The sequence below is a fragment of the Myotis davidii genome, unplaced genomic scaffold (assembly GCF_000327345.1).
Source record: "Myotis davidii unplaced genomic scaffold, ASM32734v1 scaffold77, whole genome shotgun sequence".
Taxonomy (NCBI): domain Eukaryota; kingdom Metazoa; phylum Chordata; class Mammalia; order Chiroptera; family Vespertilionidae; genus Myotis; species Myotis davidii.
In genome coordinates, this window is record NW_006289713.1 from 2,444,877 (window position 1) to 2,463,911 (window position 19,035).

A 19,035-nucleotide genomic window follows, 5' to 3' on the forward strand; every position below is an offset into this window, starting at 1 on the left:
GTTGTCTGGAATGTCATCCAGAAGGTCGTTTGGCCCTCTGATCTAATTAGCATATTATGCTTTTATCATTATAGATACACTCACACACACACACACACACACACACACACACACATACACATACATATTTAAGTATGCTCTCAGTAATGCGCCACCACCATCCATCCACAGGACTTTGTCGTCAGCCTAAACTGGAACTCTGCACCCATTAAACACTAACTGCATTCCCCCTGCCCAGCCTCGGGCTCTCTTACAGAGCCCGGAGCCTGCAGATTTGTGTCAGTGAGGACCTGTCCCTCCTCCTCAGAGCTGTCCCCCTGCTTCCAGAAGCTTCCCTGGTGCCTACTTCACATCAGATCCCCTGTCATGGGCTTTTGATGCCATCCTTGGTGCATGTACACTTGCTCAGTGTCTGGCGTCCCTGGCAGATCAGAACATGAGTGCCCGAGGGCAGGGACCTGCAGAATAGGTTCTCAGGAGAGAGTTACTCTGACAGAAAGGTGGGTGGGTGGATGAAAGACTGGGTGAACGGCTGGGTGAACGGCTGGTGAATGGCTGGTGAATGGCTGGCTGGATATCCCCTGGCTGGAGAGGCTCTCGCCAGGCAGGTACAGAGGGGTGGGGTGCCGGCTCTCGGGGGCAGGCCTGGGGCTGGCACGGGGGAGGGGGGGGCGAAGAGGCAGTGCTCTGGGGTCTGAAGAGTGCAGCTCTGGAAAACACACAGGGACCTTAGAAGCCTTTTCCATAAGTGCATTTCCCTTCTGCCTCTTGGGCCAGATCAGATTGATTTTTTAAAAATGAAAATTGAAAAACTTTAGATTTAGAGTTGAGCTGATCACTATAGCCAGTGTGTGTAATGGAAGGAGGAGGCATCTTAACTTTGGGGACAGCTCCCCAGGGCCTGGGAGCATGCTGCAGTGTCCAGAAAGGGAGGCGGGTCACCCGGAGCTTGTGACCATAGCGCTGACCATGTGGTTCTGGGTTTCCGTGTTGCTGGGTGATAGAAGGGGCTTAGTCAGGGGGTAGGTAGGAGGGAACTAAACCCTGCATCTCAGCCCTGCCCTTGGCCCCTCACATCTGTGATTCAGTTTAACCCTCCTGACGACGCTTTGGGCAGGTAGTTTTAACCCCATCGTACAGATGCCGGACAGGCCTGAAGAGCGCGAGCTGCCCACAGGGGCCGAGAGCTTGGGGGTGAGAGTCTTGATCACCCGCAATTCCTGGGGGCAGGGAGGTCGCCCAGCCACCCTGCTGCACTTTATTAAGAGTGTCCAACAGGGTGAGACTCAGGAAAGTGCCCACAGGGCGGAGAGGCATGTTGGATTAATAAGAGGAAAGGCAGGAGCGAGCTAATGACAGAGACGGGTGGGAGCCAGACCAAGCGCTCGGTGCTGGGCAGTTCACGCATGTGACGTGCCATGTGCTGTGGAAGGCACAGCCACAGAGACTAGTCCAGAGACTGGGGTGAGTCCACATGACTTTGCACAAGTGAAAGCTCAGGGAGCTGGACCCCAAAAGCCAAATATGCTGTATGTTCATTAAAAATATAAAAAATTTTGCCCTGGCTGGTGTGGTCCAGTGGATAGAGCATCAGCCACAGACTGAAGAATCCTGGGTTCAATTCCGGTCAAGGACACATGTCCAGGTTTCGGGCTCGATCCCCAGTGGGGGGGGTGCAGGCAGCAGCAATAATAATATATATATATATTTTTTTAAAAGTATAAAAATTTTTAAAGGAGAGAAAGCAAACTAGGAGATCAGTCACCACCTGTGTCTGCCCACAGGAGGATGGGTAGGGCTTTGTGGTGTGTGCCTGGGACACACGGACACGATGAGAACCGCAGGTTTCCGCAGGGACGATCCCCAACATGTAACGGTGGCGAGCAGACTGCTAGGAGGGCCGAGCGGCAGCGTGCATGCACCAAGTGTCGGGAAGTGTCCCGTGTTGTCTGGGGACACGGTGTGACCGTGGACGTGCACTAAGGAACAGGTGGCATGTTGTCTGGGACAGTGTGACAGCACATGAGTCCCAAGGGACAGGTGACGTCGTGATGAACAAGGTGGCCGGCATATGCAGGGCGTGAGCAGCCTCACAGGAATGACAAGCATGGATGGGGGGGCAGTGTTCTGGGGGGTGAAGTTTTGAGGATGATGTTCAGGAGGCTTTGTCGGGGGGACAGTGAGAGGGCATGGGACCGGCCGTTCCCCTGCGGGCAGCCCTGCTAACCATGTGTCTCCCTCTGCAGCCTGCCTGCTCCGCTCCAATGCGCTCTCGCTGGTCTACCTGCTGTTCCTGCTGCTACTGCCCTGGTTCCCGGGCCCCTCCCGGCACAGCATCCGAGGTAAGGGCCAGGCAGTGACTCCTGCCTGGAGGGGGAGGCTTAGGGCTCAGAGCTCTGTCCAGGTGCGCCCAGCCCAGGCACCCCGAGGGAGGGCGGTGTTGGGTCCTCCTCAGGTGTTGAAACCCTGGGCAGCAAAGAACTTCTGTGGCTTAACAGCTGTGGGTAACGCCTGCGTGGTCCCAGGTCTCATTTTCATCATCGGCCCCTGCTAACTTCAGAATCTCTTTTCTGACCGTGTGTTACAGGGGCTTGCTGAAGGTAATGGAGGATCACTGGGCGGAGTCCCCTGACCCTGAGGCTCAGGTCCAGGGCTGTGGGCTGGCCAGTCTTCCTGCCGCTCGTTCTCCCCTCCCCTCCCCTGTCCCAGCACCATCCAGGCATTCCCCTCACCCAGCGAGGCTCCGGCCCTAAAGTCCAGCAAGCACATTGACGCTCCCTGCCCCCAGTCATAGGCAGGCTCCACCCGTGTCCACCCAGCACTCCAGGGCCTCAGCGCGCCTCTGAACACCTCCTAGTCCGGGCGTCACGGCACAGCTGGTGGGTAGCTCTAGTCCTGAGCTCTGGAGGGTGGGCACTGTCTCAGTCTTCTGTGCCCGCCACACAGACAGATGTAGGAAAACCCATCAGGGAGCTGTGCCCACTGGAGGGGTGGGACAGTGCGGCCCACAGCAGGGACCCGTCCAAGAGGGGCTGGGAGCAGAAGGCTGTTGTCCCATCTCAGCACCCGTGTCAGAGGGGAGGGGTGAGCGCGGGCCTCCTGCTTCTGGTCCCTCCTCTCCTCTCTCCATCCTCCAGGCCGCAATGGCTGCTCGGTTGTCACTCCATCACCCCGACTCCGACCCTCCTGCCCCTCTCCCAGGGTTAGGGCCCTGTGATTGCCCTGGGCCCACCCAGGGACCCACGATCAGCCTGTTTTACGGTCAGTTGCCTGGCAATCTGATTCCCCTTCACTGTGTAAGGAAACTCTCCCACGGGGTCCAGGCACTGTGCTAGGATGTCCCAAGAGGAAGCATTCTGCCTCCCAGCAGTCCCCCTCCCTGGCCTGTCACTCTGGCTCTAACCGCCCCATCAGGCTGCCTCCTTGCTTGGGTGTTTGCAGAGGGCTCTGGTTGGTCTTAGAACACAGGGTTAGTTCAGGTGCGGGAAGGGGAGGGGCCCAGCACAGGCACAGGCTGGGAGCTGCTGGGGACAAAGCCAGACCCCTCCCAGGCTGACTCAGCAGTCTGCCCCAGACTCCCAGCTCAGGCCAGCTGGCCCCCATGCCCTCCCCTTCCCTTCTCTTCCCTCCCCTCCCTAGGGGAGGGTCTACTGGGCAGAGTCTGCACCCATGCCGTTCTCTTTTCTCTGTGGAGCCAGTTCTGTTTGTTCCCAAGCCCTCAGCTCAAAGCTGCTTGTCCTGTAAATATTTCAGTAAATACTTCATGCCCTTATGTGACAGGAAACACACTCCTTGGATCTGCAGCGGAGGGAGCGCATGTTCCCGCCAGGGCCGAGGCAGGAGCAGTCCGGATTGGGGAGGGTTAGGCGCTGGGAGACCCCCTCCTGGCCTCTGTCAGGCCATCTCTGGGCCTTGGAGGCCCATCAGGGACAGGGAGACTGGGCTTTTCTGGGCGGGAAAGGGGAAGGTGGGAGGCCTGCCCCTGCCTGAACGCCTGGCCCCGGGTTCCTGAGTTGTGTGGCCTGGCCTTGGCGCTGGCACCTGGATGAGGTCTGAAGCTGCCCGGCCCATAGGCACTGATCCCTGGCCCCATCCCCACAGGGGCATGGGCCTGACCACAGGGAGCCAGGGTGGATCTCCAGTGCAGGAAGGGGAGGATCCCAGAGGTGTTGCCGGTTTCCTCAGGAAATTCCAATTCCTTCATTGGCCACTAGGGGCTGCCAAGCAGGGGCAGGGCTGGTGGGCGTGGGCCATGTGCCATGGAGGTCACCGCAGGGCGGTGGTACAACAGAAGCTTCAGGGACGAGGGTCAGCTCCCTGTGACCAGATTAACATGCAGGGACTCAGGGAGCCCATTCCTGCCTTAGGACAAGACCCCTCATGCTGCCCTGCCCGGTGGGCCCCGGGCCTTTGCCCTGACTCAGGTGCTGTGTGAAGGGCTGAGGACCTGAGGATCCCTAACGTCTGTTGGATGATGGGATGAGGGGCCCCATGTGTAAGTCCCATCATCCTGCCCAGCTCTCAGAGAGCAGATGACGGCCCCAGCCTCGATGTTCAGACTTTGGTTTGCCCCTGCCCTGTCTCCATTCTACCCCGCCTCTCTGGACCCTCCTGGATGAGATGGGACCTTGGACAACTGGAAGATGCCCCTTCCCTTGGCTTCTCAAAGCACTTCCTGGAACACCCCTGTGCCACCCCAAGGGGTCTCCACGCATACCCCACCCACCATGCTTGGCTCTTGCCCACATTGTGTGTGTGTGGGGGGGGGGGGGGATCACAGCCTAGGACCTTGGCCCTGGGCTGGCACCACATCTGCAAGGGACTGGGCTGCCCCAAAGAGGGCAGTGTGAGCCGGGCCTTGTGGACGGCAGTTCAGAGGGAATACGAGGGTGGAAGGCCGGGGGTCCATGAACTGCGGCTGGATGGGCAGTGGGGGTCGGGACCCTGCTGAGGACCCTCTGGAGCCTTTGCGGACTGAGCAGCCACCATCAGCCGATTTTAGGGGGCTCCGTGTCTAGGTCAGACAGATGCTCCTTTACAAGCCCCTCTCTGGGAGGAGCCCTCCCCCGGTCCTGGGCCACAGCCTCCTGGCCCCTCCTCCTGTTTCTCTGGAGTTTCCTGCCTGAGCGTAAAGCCCTAAGTGGGAGCTCCAGCCCCTGCAGGGTGGGCATTATTTGTGCCCAACCACCCCGTTGCCAGGCACAACGGTGGGGCTACCTGCCTTGCAAGGGCAGGGCCTTGTCCTTCTATGTGCGAGCCTTGCCTGGCAAGTGAGTGACAGAAGGTCCCCAGGGGAGAGGGCAGGCAGCACCTCCCAGCGGCTGTAACAGATGAGCCTCCTCCCGACTCCCCCAGCTCCCTTCTCCTCCGCCTGCTAATGGCAGCCATTCCTGATACTCAGGGCTGAACCTCGGAGTCTACAGGGATCTGTTTTCAACATCTGTAATGGGATGGGCCCCGGCTGCACCCCTCTTCCCTCCTGAGCAGATGCAGGAATCCCTCACCTGCCTGAACCCCTGCTTAGCCAGAGCCAGAGCTGCCCTGTGGGTTGGCTCATCCCTGCTGCCCGCCATCCACATGTGAATTCCCAGGCCCAGGGGATTCGTTGCTCCCAGCTCAGTGGGGCTTGGGCAGGTGGGAGAGCAGCCCAGCTTTGATAGGCGGTGTGTTGAGTGCCAGGCAGGGGGCCAGGCAGTTCCAAGACACTGCAGCCAACTGAGAAATGAACCGGGAAGGGGAGGGCAAGATGGTGGGAAGTGCTGACATCTGCTGTGCCTGCCAGGCGATGCCCTGGGTGTGGGATAGGAAGGCTGTCAGGCGCGAGCCAGGTGGGCGGTTCATCGCACTCTCCTGCTGACGGGCCTGAGGCCTGGTGCTTCCCTCCCCGACCTTCAGGCCTTGGCGTGCACCAGGAGCCCATCAGTCTTGAAAGCACCGCAAGGTCAGCCTCAGGTCTTCATGGCTTGGGAGCAGGGTGAGTCCATGGAATGGACGGGGTGGCCCCGGGCAGGCACCCTCCCACCACGTCATCATTGGAACTTCCCAGACCTGCAGGAGAACCATGCAGGCGAGGCAGGCAGAGGGGAGGCTGAGGAGTGGCGGGGAAGCTCTGCTCCTCACCCTGTGGCTCCTGTGGGTTCCTGGTAGGGAGGAACCCTGCACAACGCCCCACGGGCAGCTCGGTCCTCCTGCAGGGAGGCCTGTGGCCTCTCCCTCCTCTTGGCCTGAGGCTGTGAGCAGAGGGGCCCAGCCAGGACCCAGGGCCAGACTCTCCCATTCATTTTCCATTTCTCCTTCCTGCCGGGGGGTGGTTTCTTCCACCAGCTCCACCCTGCTCTCCTTGCTCACCCCTGCCTGCTGCAGGTCAGAGGCTGTAATCCAAGGGTCCGATGTCAGGGCTGGGAGGGACCTCGAAATGAGTGAGGCGAAGCAGCTGTCTAGGTCCTGCCTGGTGCCTCTCTGGGCTGCCCGAAGGCGCCCCGTGCCCTCTCTGAGCCCAGCTTCCCTTGGTAAAATCAGGCAAGACAGCGGGTGAATGATGACGGACTCGTCCTCCACCATGTGCGCCCACATGTCACTCCAGAAGTGCCACCTGCTGGGCCAGCCCTGGGGGAGGGGAGATGGGGAGCCCTGAGTCTGTTCAACAAACAGTGATTGTGCTGAAAGGTAGTGAGCAAAAGGGACATGGGCCCTCTGCTTGCCACCCTCTGGGCAGGAGAAAAAGCTGGTTTAATGGTGACTCCAGCTGTCCCCCTGCAGCTGGCAGAGGGGCAGCTGCTCTGCAAGTTGTCGTTAGCAAAGCAGCCCGCCAGCAGGGGTGAGGGCTGGGGGCTCCTGCCAAAAGCCCAGGGGCTGGCACAGCTGGTGTCCTGAACCCCAGATTCAGAGCTCAGAGGGCGACAGTGAGAACCGAGTGGAGGTCTGTGGTGCTGGCCTCTGCACAGAGTGGGCTGCCCAGCCCCTTCCTGCAGCCAAGGCCTCCCGCCCGGGGGACTCAGCCCTGCTGTGTTTGCCTGGCCCGCAGGTGAGGAGGGGAGAGGGCACCTGTTGAGGCTGCCTGTCCGTGATTTATGTCCAGCCGAGATGGCTCAAGTAAAGTGCCCAGTAATGACTGACCGTGGGTCTGGGCTGGAGTCCGGCTCTTGGGCAGCCCTGGTCTCCTCAGGGCCCTCCCACAGGTGGGCCCCGGGATGGTGAAGTGAGGCCTGTGAGGCGCTCAGCCCCGCCGGGCCCAGCAGGCACCGGCACGCGGCAGCTTCATTCCTTTCTGCAGTGACTCGTTCCACACACACACGGGGGGTATTTAGCTGCATGACACCCCAGGAGAGGGAGGCTGTCCCCGCAAAAAAAAATCTTCCTGAAGACACAGGCCCAGCCCTGCCCCCCTCCACCCATCACCCCTGGTGTCTGTTTTCAGTCCCCCCGGGGGGTGAAGGCGCGCTCTGTGGCCAAGGCCAAGCAGTGACACACATGTTTGCCGGACCCGTGAACAAACCACCCCCCGACATTTGATGGACAGGAAATACCCCCTAAGTGTGGGGCCTCTCCTTTCTGTGCTGGCTCCTGCCCCCAGCTGTCCCTCAGCCCCAGGCAGCAGGCGGGCTGCTGTGCTGTGCCCTTGTTCCCTGCTTTGTGACTGGGAAGTCCCGTCACCTCGTTTGTGTCCATAAATTGGGATTGATGATAGTGCCCAACCACGGGGCCCTTGTGAGTGGTCAGTGAGATGGTACAGAGCACTGCATGAGAGCAGCTGCCGACGGCCCCCCGGACCCCATGGCACGGTCGGGGTGTGTCCAGGGCTGGCTGACGGGGCCTGGCTCAGGGCTGGCCTCACCCCTTTCTCTGCCCACAGGTCACACCGGCCGCCTCCTCCGCGCGCTGTTGGTCCTCAGCCTCCTCTTCCTGGCAGCCCACCTTACCTTCCAGATATGCCTGCACACTGTGCCTGGCCTGGACCAGTTTCTGGGGTCGAACTGTGAGTTGCTGAGAGGGCGGGGAGGGGGGCCTGGAGCAGCAGGCCTGAGGCCGAGCTAGTGGCTAACTGGAGGCGGGAGGGGAGAGAGAGCCACCGCAGCCCTGCAGGCACCTCAGGTCTCCTTGGGAGCTTGGCTGCCCTGTCTCACCCAGGCTTTGCCTAATGGCCATCCGGGCACCTGTCTGATTTCTGTCCAGCCGAGATGGCCCGAGTAAAGCGCCCCAGTAATGGCCGACCGTGGGGCTGGGCTGGAGTCCGGTTCTGGGGGCAGCCCTGGTCTCCTCAGGTCCTCCCCTCTGTCAGCATCTTCTTCCCCTGCTGGGGTTGGAGACACTGCCTGTGCACTTTCACGCACGGCCGGTATCGCCAGCTGGCCCCCAGCCCTCCAGCTCCATTGGCGCCAACACCCCAGCCTTCAGGCGAGGGAGCCCTAGGCTCCCAGTCCTGCCTGGCTAGGGTCTCCCTCCAGGTCCCACATGGCAGGCCGGGCGTGCACCGACTTCCCATTGATTCTGTGATGAATGTGCGCCGCCTGCACGTTAGAAACTGGAGGGAAGTCAGGTGCCTTGCGCCGGTCCTGGTCCTGGTGGCTCTGAGACCAGGCCTCCCCAGTCCAGCCCCCAAGGAGCAGCCGGCTCTGCTGATGGGTCCGAGAGCCTGGCCCAGCCGCCCGGCCACTGGGGCCCTGCCGGGCACAACTGAAGTCCTTTGCTCCACCTGGCTCTCCGGCTAGGCCTCAGTTTCCCTCTCAGTACAGACTGTTTTTGAGCATCCCTGATACCAGCCACAGGAGCCCCGGACACCAGGCATTCCGTGCCTCTGGGGCTCCCAGGGGCGTGTTCAGAGCCCACCTGCCTGACCCGGTTCCCCGGTGCCTTTCTCCGCAGGCAGCCACTGGGAGAACCTCTCCCGACTTGTCGGGGTCACGAGGTAAGACCCCCTCTGCCTCCACCGGGGATTTCCAGGCCCAGGGGGAGGGCCCCCACCCTCCCTGCTGGCACCCGCCCTCCTGGGCTGACCAATGGACTCTCCTGCCCTTCACAGGCTGGACCTGAAGGACATCCCCAATGCCGTGCGGCTGGTGGCCCCCGACCTGGGCATCCTGGTGGTCTCTGCTGTGTGCCTTGGCCTCTGTCGGCGCCTCACACGGGAAGCCCGGCGGAGTCAGCCCTGCCAGGAGCCGGTGAGCTGTGGCGGGCAGAATGCGCGTGTGGGGGGAGGGGCGTTCTAGAGCTGGGATCCGGACAGTTGAGGATTATTTATCTCTTTTTTTCTATTTTAACAAATGTGGAATTTTATTTGTAAGAGTGAATATGTGCTAGTTATGAAAAGACGGGATCCCAGAGGGGAGAGAAGATGCGTGTCTCATGGGAGGGGGGCGCTAGCGATGTGGCATGGTCCTGGCAGGGCCCCTCTTGGAGGACCCTGCGGGGCACCCAGACAGTGTCCGTGCCCTTAGGGACCATCCTGGAGGAGATTCTTTGGGTCCACAGGGCAGGAGGGAGTCAGCAGTGCTGGAGGAAGGTCTGCGCCAACCATCAGGGAGACCTAGGGACTGACAGACAGATGGACTGATGGACACAGGGGTGGATGTTTGAGAAGCCACATCCATAGCAGCGTCCGTGGGCTTGTGGGCCCGGTGGGGGCTGCGTAGGCTCAGGCCGGCAAGGCCCTAAGCCAGACACTGTCCTTAGAGGGCTTTGCCCTCGGTTAGGGGGTCCTGCCTGGGCAGGGCATGTGCTGGGGTCCCTGCCTGGGCCCTCCCTCCAGTAGGGCCTGGTCTGAGGGCTGGGCGGGATCTGTGACTGTGCAGGGGTCCCGGCATAAGAACCTCCTGGGGGCCACAGGCTCTCCACCCCCCATCCCCAGAATCCCTTTGTTCAGTAGCTAAGGCTCATGGGGCATGAGGGCCTCGACCTACAAAAGAGCCTGTGGAGGGGAGCCAGCAGGTCAGGGCGAGTCAGCCTGCAGCTCACCCAGCCTATTGTCCCGTCTGCTGCTGCCCCATCCGTGGGGCAAGGCTGGCACCAACGTTTCAGAGGGACCTGGAGATTGAGTGGCTTTTCCAGGCCTTTGTGGGGGGTTGAGCCAGGGCTGGGACTTCCCTCCTCCCTGCTCTTGGGGCCCCCTCCCAGCAGAGTTGGCCCTCACCTTCCCCACAGGAGCACGTGGGCACAGTGTGCGCATGGGCCAGGGCTGCCTCTGGTTTCCTCATTAGCGATCCACAGCTTTGCCGGGAAGGGGCTGGATTATTCCAGAAATCTTTGGATGTGCAGGAGGGGTCAGTCACTCCATGCTGCCCATCGGGGCTGGGCTCTGGTCTGCTGGGCAACCAGGAAATGTCACCTTCATCCAAGTGTCCTCAGTGGCATAGAGCTGTGCCATCCTGACATCCCAGGGGCTACGGGTATAGGCAGACCTCAAAGCAAAGCCAGGTTTAAAGCCCAGAGCTAGGAGCAGCCCCCCACACACACACACGCGGTGTCCACAGTCTGGACGTGCACGTGTCCTGATGGTCATACCCGTGTGCGTGCATGCTCTGAGGCGGGGGAGGTGAGGAGACGAGGGGACGTGTCTGCCCTGCTCCCCGGGATGGCCTGTGGGAGCTGAGTCGGGCGGGAGCCAGGCCTGGCCAGGCTGGACACCACACGCAGCCCCCAGCACCTGTCTTTCTCCCAGCTGCCGCCTCTGTTTTTTCCACTCCCAGATATGCTCATTTTCACAGACCTTCTCAGAAGCTTTCCCAGGGCCTGGGCCAGGCTGTGGGCGGGTGAGCTCAGGCCTGGCTGCCCCACCTTCTAGCAGCCATCTTTCCCTTCCAGGCTATCTGGGGCCTCCAACTTCTGCATTCTGGGGTCTGGAGGGAACCCTGGTTACAAGTTCCAACTCAGAGGCCTGCTCTGGTACCCAGGGTTCTAAATAGCCTGTAGCCTATTCTCCTGGCTTGCCCCTCCCTCCTTTCAGGCACAACGCACACCTCCCTGGGGCCTCCTCACCCCACCCGCCAGGCTCTGTGAAGACAGGACCTGTCTGGTTCATCTCTCCTGTCTGGTCCCCACCCACATTTGATGGACAGGGGAACACTCAGGTTAGGTGACTTGCCGGAGGCTGCGCCTATGAGACCCCGGAGCTGGGATGTGACCGGGTCGCCTGCTGCCTGAGCCTGTGCTCTCAGCCCCGATGCCTAGTGCTGCCTCAGTGGCTGGGAAAGGCACGGGCAGGGCGTGCATTTTGCAGAGGAGGACCTGGGGCAGGGCCTGGGCATCGATGCGGAGCCCATGATCTTCCTGCCTCGTCCTGGCTCTCCCTGATGTCCAGGAAGCAGCTCCGTTCCAGGAAGCCTGGAGCTAGGGCCACAGGAAGCAGGCCCTGTTGGATCTCTGGCCCCACCATGGGCAAGGGAGGCCTGGAAGGGTCATCCTGTATCTTCCTGGGCAGCTGGCTTCCAGAAGAGCTGTTGGGGGCCCCAGGAGACCCTTGCACCTGGCCACACCCCTGGAGTCCATCTCTTGTTCTCTAGAGGCCCCCTGGGCAGTGGAGAGGGAGCAGAATGCAAACGGCTATGTAATTTGGGGTCTCCTCTGAGCCGCTGCTTCTTTACTTATAGGAAAGTGCTGGTTCAGCCCCTGGAGCCAAGTGTAGCCGTGGAAGGTTCTCTGTAACTGGGCAGTGAAGTGCACATGTCACATACTGGTTTCCTTTTTCCAAAAACCCTGCTTCCTGTGGCCGAGCTTGAGGCTTCCTGGAGCAGCTGTTTCCTGGACATCAGGGAGAGCCAGGACGAGGCAGGAAGGCACGGGCTCCGCGCAGGCCTCTCAGGGGCCCACTAAGCAGGGCCAGGCTTTACAGATTCATGCAGAAATCTGTGGCAACTTAGATGGGAGACAAAGAAGAGGCCCTTGAGTGGTTCTAGAATAGTCCACAGTCAGCCCGCACGGTCAGTCATCGTGTGTGCCAGGGCTTGGCAGGAGCGTGTTTTGGGGTTGGGCTGGCTGCCTCCAGGAAGGCCTGCAGGGCTGTGAACTTGGGTGAGGCAGTGGGAAGGCGGTGAGTGGGCTTTGGGCAAGAAGGGCAGCACAAGTCCACACTCAGGCTGGCAGCCCCTTGGCGCTGGTGGCTTGAGTGCCCTGCCCCTGACCTCCATCCCTCTCTGTGACCGTGGCAGGAAGACGATGACAGGGAAGTGGACACCGGCTCCCCGGTGGGGCTGCAGGGAGCCCCTGTGCTGGCCCCCACGCGGAAGTCGAGGCTGGCTGCCCGGTTCCGGATCACAGCTCACTGGCTGCTGGTGGCTGCTGGGCGGATTCTGGCCCTCGTGCTGCTCGCGCTGGCAGGTACCCACTGGGCAGGGAGCGGGGATCCCAGCACCGAACGTCACACCAGGAGGGGTTTTCACACCTACCGAGTTCCCTGCTGACCAGTGAGACAGAGGTCACCCCACCCTGGCCAAGCATGACCCTGCATGCCTCTGTCCGGTTCTGCAGGCATTGCCCACCCCTCGGCCTTCTCCAGCGTCTACTTCCTGTTCTTCTTGGGCATCTGCACCTGGTGGGCCTGTCACTTTCCCATCAGCCCCCTGGGCTTCAGCACACTCTGCGTCATGGTGGGCTGCTTTGGCGCCGGTCATCTCATCTGCCTCTACTGCTACCAGATGCCCTTCGCCCAGGACATGCTCCCTCCGGCTGGCATCTGGGCCAGGTGAGGGCTCATCTGAACAGGTTCTGCTCTGCCCCCTCCTCCCTGCCCTCCTCCCATCCAGGGGTCAGTGCCATGCCTTTTCTCGGCAGGGTTTTCGGCCTTAAGGACTTCGTGGCCCACACGAACTGCTCCAGTGCCAACTCACTGGCCCTCAACACCAGCCACGACTGGCCCGTGTACGTGAGCCCCGGGATCCTGCTGCTCCTGTACTACACTGTGACCTCACTTCTGAAGCTCCGCACACACCACCCCCCAGGCCAGGTGGGCGCCCAGGACCAGCGCTCCCCTGTCTCACTCCTCTGGACACCCCATCCCCGTCAGGCCATGGCTCTCGGGCAGGGTGGGGGGCTGAGCTCTGTTCTGGTCTCTGCAGAAAAAGGTGGCGGCTGAGGGTGTCGAGGAGCGGGAGGTGGAGCTGACTGAGGTGGACCACTGGCCCCAGGACAAGGCCAGGGGTGCAGCCGCCAAGGAGGAGGGTGCTACCCAGGTAAGGAGGCTGGGCTGAGTGATGGGGGTGAGCCCACCTGCCCGTGGGCTTGGCTCACTAGGTCTTGGCTTGCCTCTTCAGCACACGATGCCTGACCCTGAGGCTGACAACTGCATCGTGCACGACCTGAGCAGCCACAGCCCGGTCCAGCAGCGCCCCAGTGAGTAGACACACCGTGGCAGCCTAGGGATATCACCTTCTGTGGGCACACTGCTGCTGCCCCCTGGTGGCCACGGGGTTGTCTCGCATGTTGGCCCCTCCAGTTGTGCTTGTCAGGAGTCATGCTGCTGACCTTTGGGGGCAACTACCTCCCAGTTTCTGGAGAACTGGACTGCTCCGCCCTGGGCTGGCCCAGAGGCCCAGGGTGGCTGTCTGTCATCTGGGCAGGTGGCGGCTGGGTAGGACTGGGCAATTTTCTGGGTGTTCTTTCTGCCTGAAGCCTTGATTTCCGTTTTGTGACTTGCCCCTGCACAAAGCAGGAGCTGAATCACTGGCCTCAAAGCTGGCGCCTGAGGACTTGCATAGCCACCGAGGTGGGAGGGGTCCCGGCCATCTTGTCCCTCTTTCTCTTCAGAGCCTTGGACATGGCAGCCTGGAGAGGGCCAAGACGCCCAGTCACATGGCAGTGGGGGCAGTGCCAGATAGGAGCCTGCCTTTTCTGCCCCTGGAGCCTCCTCCCGCTGGGCTGCTGCTCTCCAACCCCAGCCACATTACAGGGCAAAGTCAAGTGTGGGTGAGGGGTCTGGCCTGTTGGTGTCAGAGCTTCCCAGGTAACCCTGGCACCACCCTCTAGTGCACCCCAGGCTGGCTGAGCCAAGAGAGACATCTCCACTGCATGGCCTGGGCCACCTCATCATGGACCAGAGCTACGTGTGTGCCCTCATCGCCATGATGGTAAGGAGCAGCCAGCCTGGTGGGCCTTTCCCGGGGGTTCCTTCGCACGTATGCGAGGTGGATGGTGGCCCATGTTTCACAGCCTGATGCGTCCTCACCAGAAATAAAGGCAGCTGTGTCCTGCTGGCCAAGATTCACCCTGGCTAGCCCACAGCTGCGTGTGTGTGTGTGTGTGTGTGTGTGTGTGTGTGTTTGTATGAGTGTGAGCATGTGTGAACATGTGTTCATGTGAGCATGTGTATATGTGTGAGCATGTATGTATGTGAACATATGCGTATATGAATTGTGAGTGTGTGTGTGTGTGTATGAGACTATTTGTGCCTGTATATGAATGTGTGTGATCATGTGTGGTGTGGGGTGGCGTGTGTCCTGTGCTCCAGGCCGATGGGCATGTTTGCCTTTCTGTCTGAGCACCTCCCTGGGGCCCTGCCCCTCGGCATCCTGGGGGAGCAGGTCGGGACGGGGCCAGGTGGATTGTGCAGCCATGCCCACCGGCCCCTGCCACCAGGTGTGGAGCATCACCTACCACAGCTGGCTGACCTTCGTGCTGCTGCTCTGGGCCTGCCTCATCTGGACTGTGCGCAGCCGCCACCAGATGGCCATGCTCTGCTCGCCCTTCATCCTGCTCTACGGGCTGGCGCTGTGCTGCCTGCGCTACGTGTGGGCCATGGACCTGCACTCGGAGCTGCCCACCACGCTGGGTCCCGTCAGCCTGCGCCAGCTGGGGCTGGAGCACACGCGCTACCCCTGCCTGGACCTCGGTGCCATGGTGAGTGCCCTCCCTCCGGGGCACCTGTGAGCATGTGCTGGTGCCTTGGGTGTCTGCGTGAGGACCCCAGACAGCGCCATCCTGTTTGTGGGCCAGCTCCCCATGGAGTGGGAGCTCAGGAGGGCAGGCCCTTGTTGAGCGGTCACCACGGGGTCCCTGTTGGCCAGCCCAGAGTAGTTGCTGGAGTGCGTGAGTGATGACCTTGTGTTTTAGGGGGCACTGTCCAGTCTCCCTAGCATAGGTTCTGTTAGTGTCACGTGCTGCCTCTGGGCCTCAGTGGGTCATATCTCACTGTGTGAGATGTTTGAGCCTGTGTGCAAGTATGTGTATGCAGTTGTGCATGCAAACATATGAACGTCTACATACATATGTGTGAACATATGCAGACATATGAGCCTAGTGTGCACATGTGTTCACTTGTGCATGAACTTGTGTGCAGGTGTGTAAGCAACAGGATGAGCTTGTTCCTACAGGAACAAGGGGCCGGGCTGGCCGCCTTTCTGCTGGGGTCCCCCCTGCCCACATCTTTTTGGCCTGGGCCCTGGCTTTGGGAGGGGTGCCAGGCTGCCCGCCCCTCAGTGACACTGCCCTCCCCATTGCAGTTGCTGTATACCCTGACCTTCTGGCTCCTGCTGCGCCAGTTCGTCAAGGAAAAGCTGCTGAGGAGGAAGAAGACGCCCTCCGCGCTGATGGAGGTCACTGTGGCGGACACAGGTGAGTGGGCGGGGCAGTTGGGCCAGCCCCCTCCCGCCCGATCCTGAAGTCACACCCGGGTCCCCTGGCTTGGCCCCCAGAGCCCACGCGGACTCGGACGCTGCTCCGGAGCCTGGGGGAGCTGGTCACTGGCATCTATGTCAAGTACTGGATCTACGTGTGCGCCGGCATGTTCATCGTGGTCAGCTTCGCAGGCCGTCTCGTCGTCTACAAGATCGTCTACATGTTCCTCTTCCTGCTCTGCCTCACCCTCTTCCAGGTACCTGGGGCGGGCAGGTGGGACCCTCAGGCAGACCGGCCTCCCTGCAGGGCGCCTCACACACCTCGTCCTGCAGGTCTACTACAGCCTGTGGAGGAAGCTGCTCAAGGTGTTCTGGTGGCTGGTGGTGGCCTACACCATGCTGGTGCTCATCGCTGTCTACACCTTCCAGTTCCAGGACTTCCCCATGTACTGGCGCAACCTGACAGGCTTCACTGACGAGCAGTGAGTCCCCAGCGGGTGGGCAGGCGGGCGAGGCCCGGGCTTGGGCCCCTCGTCTCCTCAGGCCCCAGGCTCTGTGTCGGGGACTGCAGGGCCGGGCGGTGCTGACGGTGCTCCCTGCACAGGCTGGGGGACCTGGGCCTGGAGCAGTTCAGCGTGTCCGAGCTCTTCTCGAGCATCCTCATCCCTGGCTTCTTCCTGCTCGCCTGCATCCTGCAGCTGCACTACTTCCACCAGCCCTTCATGCAGCTCACCGACCTGGAGCACATCCCCCTGCCCGGCGCCTGCCGCCCCCGCTGGGCTCACAGGTGCGCCCGCCTCTGCCTCTGAGGAGTGCGGGCTCTGGTCTTGGCTGGTGGGGGGTGGGCAGTGGGGGCACAGGGGCTTGCAGAGTGTCTCCACCTTGAACCTGCACAGAGAAGGGCCTTGTCGGGGAGGGGTAGGCGGCTGGTGGGATTCGGGGGTGGGGGACCCAGAGCCATGGGAAGGCCTTGGCCATCGTCTTCAAATGCCGAGGGGCCTTAGGTAGGGGATGTTTTCTCTGACCCAGCGGGGTCTCAACGGTGGAAAGTCAGCTGGGCCTCATGCTCTGACCTAACGGTTGCACACAAATAGCACAGGTCACCCAGCAGAGGCAGGAGGGGGCACTGTTAGCCCAGGAGGGCAGGAGCACTGGGAGGAAGTGACACTTTTGGGGTTTGTCCTAGGCAGGACGCAGTGAGCGGGACCCCATTGTTGCAGCAGGACGAGGAGGAGGAAGCCCCTAGGAACCAGGGGTGGGGCACTGCTGGCTCCAACCAGGCCACGCAGGTCCCGGAAGGTAAGTCAGAAGGGAGTACAGCCCCTGAGAGATGAGTGTAGGGTGCCAAGGAGCCGGGTCACCGGGTGGGTCCCCTATGAGCCCCAGGGGAGCCTTGTCTACCCAGGACAGAACAGCCCCAGGTCCAGAGTGCCTGTTCCCTTCTCAACACCTGCCCCCCCACCCCCCCCACCCCCCACAGTCACAGCCAACAAATGGGGCCTGGTGGCCGAGCGGCTGCTGGACTTGTCCGCCAGCTTCTCGAACGTCCTCACCCGCGTGCAGCTGTTTGTGCGACGCCTGCTGGAGCTGCACATCTTTAAGCTGGTGGCCCTGTACACCGTCTGGGTGGCCCTAAAGGAGGTGAGAGGACACACACCTCCCTTGTCTGCAGGGGGCCCCTCGGGGCACCCCGTGGGCCTCCCCGGATCCCGGGCTGCAGGAGGGAGTGCCCGCCTGCCTGGCTCAGCTCCCCTGCCTGGCTGTCGCACAGGTGTCAGTGATGAACCTCCTGCTGGTGGTGCTCTGGGCCTTCGCCCTGCCCTACCCCCGCTTCCGGCCCATGGCCTCCTGTCTGTCCACCGTGTGGACCTGCATCATCATCGTGTGCAAGATGCTCTACCAGCTCAAGGTCGTCAGCCCCCACAAGTACTCCAACAACTGCACTGAGGTGCGCCACGCGGGGCTGCAGGGACGGCTCCTTTAGTGCAGGGTGTGAGGGACAGATGCAGAGGGCCATCCTCGGGGCCAGGGGCCGCCTGGAGGAGGTGTCCTTCGACCCGGTCTATGGGGGACCCACTCCCCATGCCAGGGTGTCTGGGCTAGAGAAGCGTCCTGACTCGGCTAACTCGCTGCTGAAATACAGGTCGCGGGTGAGGTGGTGCCGGGGCCAGATGTCTCCTCAAGCGAAGGGGAGCCCCAGCCAGACCGGGGAGGGGGAGGCCACTCAGGGGAGCCCCTGCCCAGAGCTTCTCTTTACTTCCCCCGCAACCCCTGCCGAAGCCTCCCCACCCCTAGTCACCCTGTCCCCTTCTCCATTAAGGTGGTCTCGAGGCTGACAGCTCCCCCGTATCCCTGGCTGGGGGCAGCTGTGACCTGGCCCAGACCTATTCTGGAGCTGCTGTTGGGACAGGGACCCAAGGCAGGGCTGGGTCAGCGTCCAGTGACCAGCGGGGGGCAGGTGCTGACACTGCCCCGGTCTCCCAGCCCCTCCCCAATAGCACCAACCTGCAGAAGACAGAGATCAACCAGTCCTTGCTGTACCGGGGTCCCATCGACCCGGCCAACTGGTTTGGGGTGCGGAAGGGCTACCCAAACCTGGGCTACATCCAGGTGAGAGCAGGGCCAAGGCGGCGGGCGGGGTGGGACCGAGGAGACTGGGGCATTTGGGGGTTGGAGGCAAGACTGGAGGGCCTCACTGTCCCCCTCCCCAGAACCACCTGCAGATCCTGCTGCTGCTGGTGTTCGAGGCCATCGTGTACCGGCGCCAGGAGCACCACCGCCGGCAGCACCAGCTGGCCCCGCTGCCCGCCCAGGCCGTCTGCATCGAAGGCACCCGCCAGCAGCTGGACCGGGACCTGCTTAGCTGTGTCAAATACTTCATCAACTTCTTTTTCTACAAATTTGGGCTGGAGGTGAGTCGCCCCTCACCATCAGAGGTCTGTGCCGCCCTCGGGGGAGGGGCCTTGGTTGAGCATCTGCCGTGTACAGGTGCACAAGGGCCGCCTGGGGGCACAGGAGGTGGACCACCAAGGGTGCTGTGTTCTCCCGGGCAAGGCTGGCCTGTGGGGTGAGGACAGGGGGGCCAGGACTCGGGCTGGAGACGGGGTCAGAGTCTCAGCTTTGCCACAGAGCCTCCTCGCCTCAGTCTCCCCCCCCGGCACGGGGGAGCCACGTCCAACCTCTCCATCCCTCCAGGAGCGTGGCGTGGGCTGCCGTGAGCCCAGGCTGCAGGCCCACCCGCCTCGAGGCGAAGGTGTTCTGTCCCTGTGCTGCCTGTGCCCCTCCGAGCCAGCCTGCTGGGCCCCCGGCTGCCTGGAGGCAGATCCAAGAAAGGCCCTCCACCAGTTCCCTCTGTCTCCCATTCTCATCTCCTCTTGCCCTTCTGCCACCCCCAGATCTGCTTCCTGATGGCCGTGAACGTGATCGGGCAGCGCATGAACTTTATGGTCATCCTGCACGGCTGCTGGCTGGTGGCCATCCTCACCCGCCGGCCCCT

At 61.8% G+C, this 19,035-nt stretch overlaps 1 protein-coding gene across 1 annotated transcript in view; it reads left to right on the forward strand.

Moving 5' to 3' along the window:
* The window catches only part of PIEZO1 (piezo type mechanosensitive ion channel component 1), a 45,222-nt gene that overhangs the window by 13,708 nt on the left and 12,479 nt on the right, over positions 1 to 19,035 (forward strand). The window contains exons 6-26 of the mRNA XM_015562927.1: positions 2,218 to 2,342; positions 7,853 to 7,975; positions 8,863 to 8,905; positions 9,020 to 9,158; positions 12,138 to 12,309; positions 12,460 to 12,673; positions 12,763 to 12,934; positions 13,047 to 13,160; positions 13,242 to 13,320; positions 13,954 to 14,054; positions 14,563 to 14,823; positions 15,426 to 15,537; positions 15,618 to 15,796; positions 15,873 to 16,021; positions 16,144 to 16,326; positions 16,726 to 16,838; positions 17,020 to 17,180; positions 17,311 to 17,487; positions 18,024 to 18,149; positions 18,251 to 18,451; positions 18,935 to 19,029. Of these exons, the coding sequence (XP_015418413.1) occupies positions 2,218 to 2,342; positions 7,853 to 7,975; positions 8,863 to 8,905; positions 9,020 to 9,158; positions 12,138 to 12,309; positions 12,460 to 12,673; positions 12,763 to 12,934; positions 13,047 to 13,160; positions 13,242 to 13,320; positions 13,954 to 14,054; positions 14,563 to 14,823; positions 15,426 to 15,537; positions 15,618 to 15,796; positions 15,873 to 16,021; positions 16,144 to 16,326; positions 16,726 to 16,838; positions 17,020 to 17,180; positions 17,311 to 17,487; positions 18,024 to 18,149; positions 18,251 to 18,451; positions 18,935 to 19,029 (3,039 nt within the window). The remainder of the gene's footprint in view (positions 1 to 2,217; positions 2,343 to 7,852; positions 7,976 to 8,862; positions 8,906 to 9,019; positions 9,159 to 12,137; positions 12,310 to 12,459; positions 12,674 to 12,762; positions 12,935 to 13,046; positions 13,161 to 13,241; positions 13,321 to 13,953; positions 14,055 to 14,562; positions 14,824 to 15,425; positions 15,538 to 15,617; positions 15,797 to 15,872; positions 16,022 to 16,143; positions 16,327 to 16,725; positions 16,839 to 17,019; positions 17,181 to 17,310; positions 17,488 to 18,023; positions 18,150 to 18,250; positions 18,452 to 18,934; positions 19,030 to 19,035) is intronic.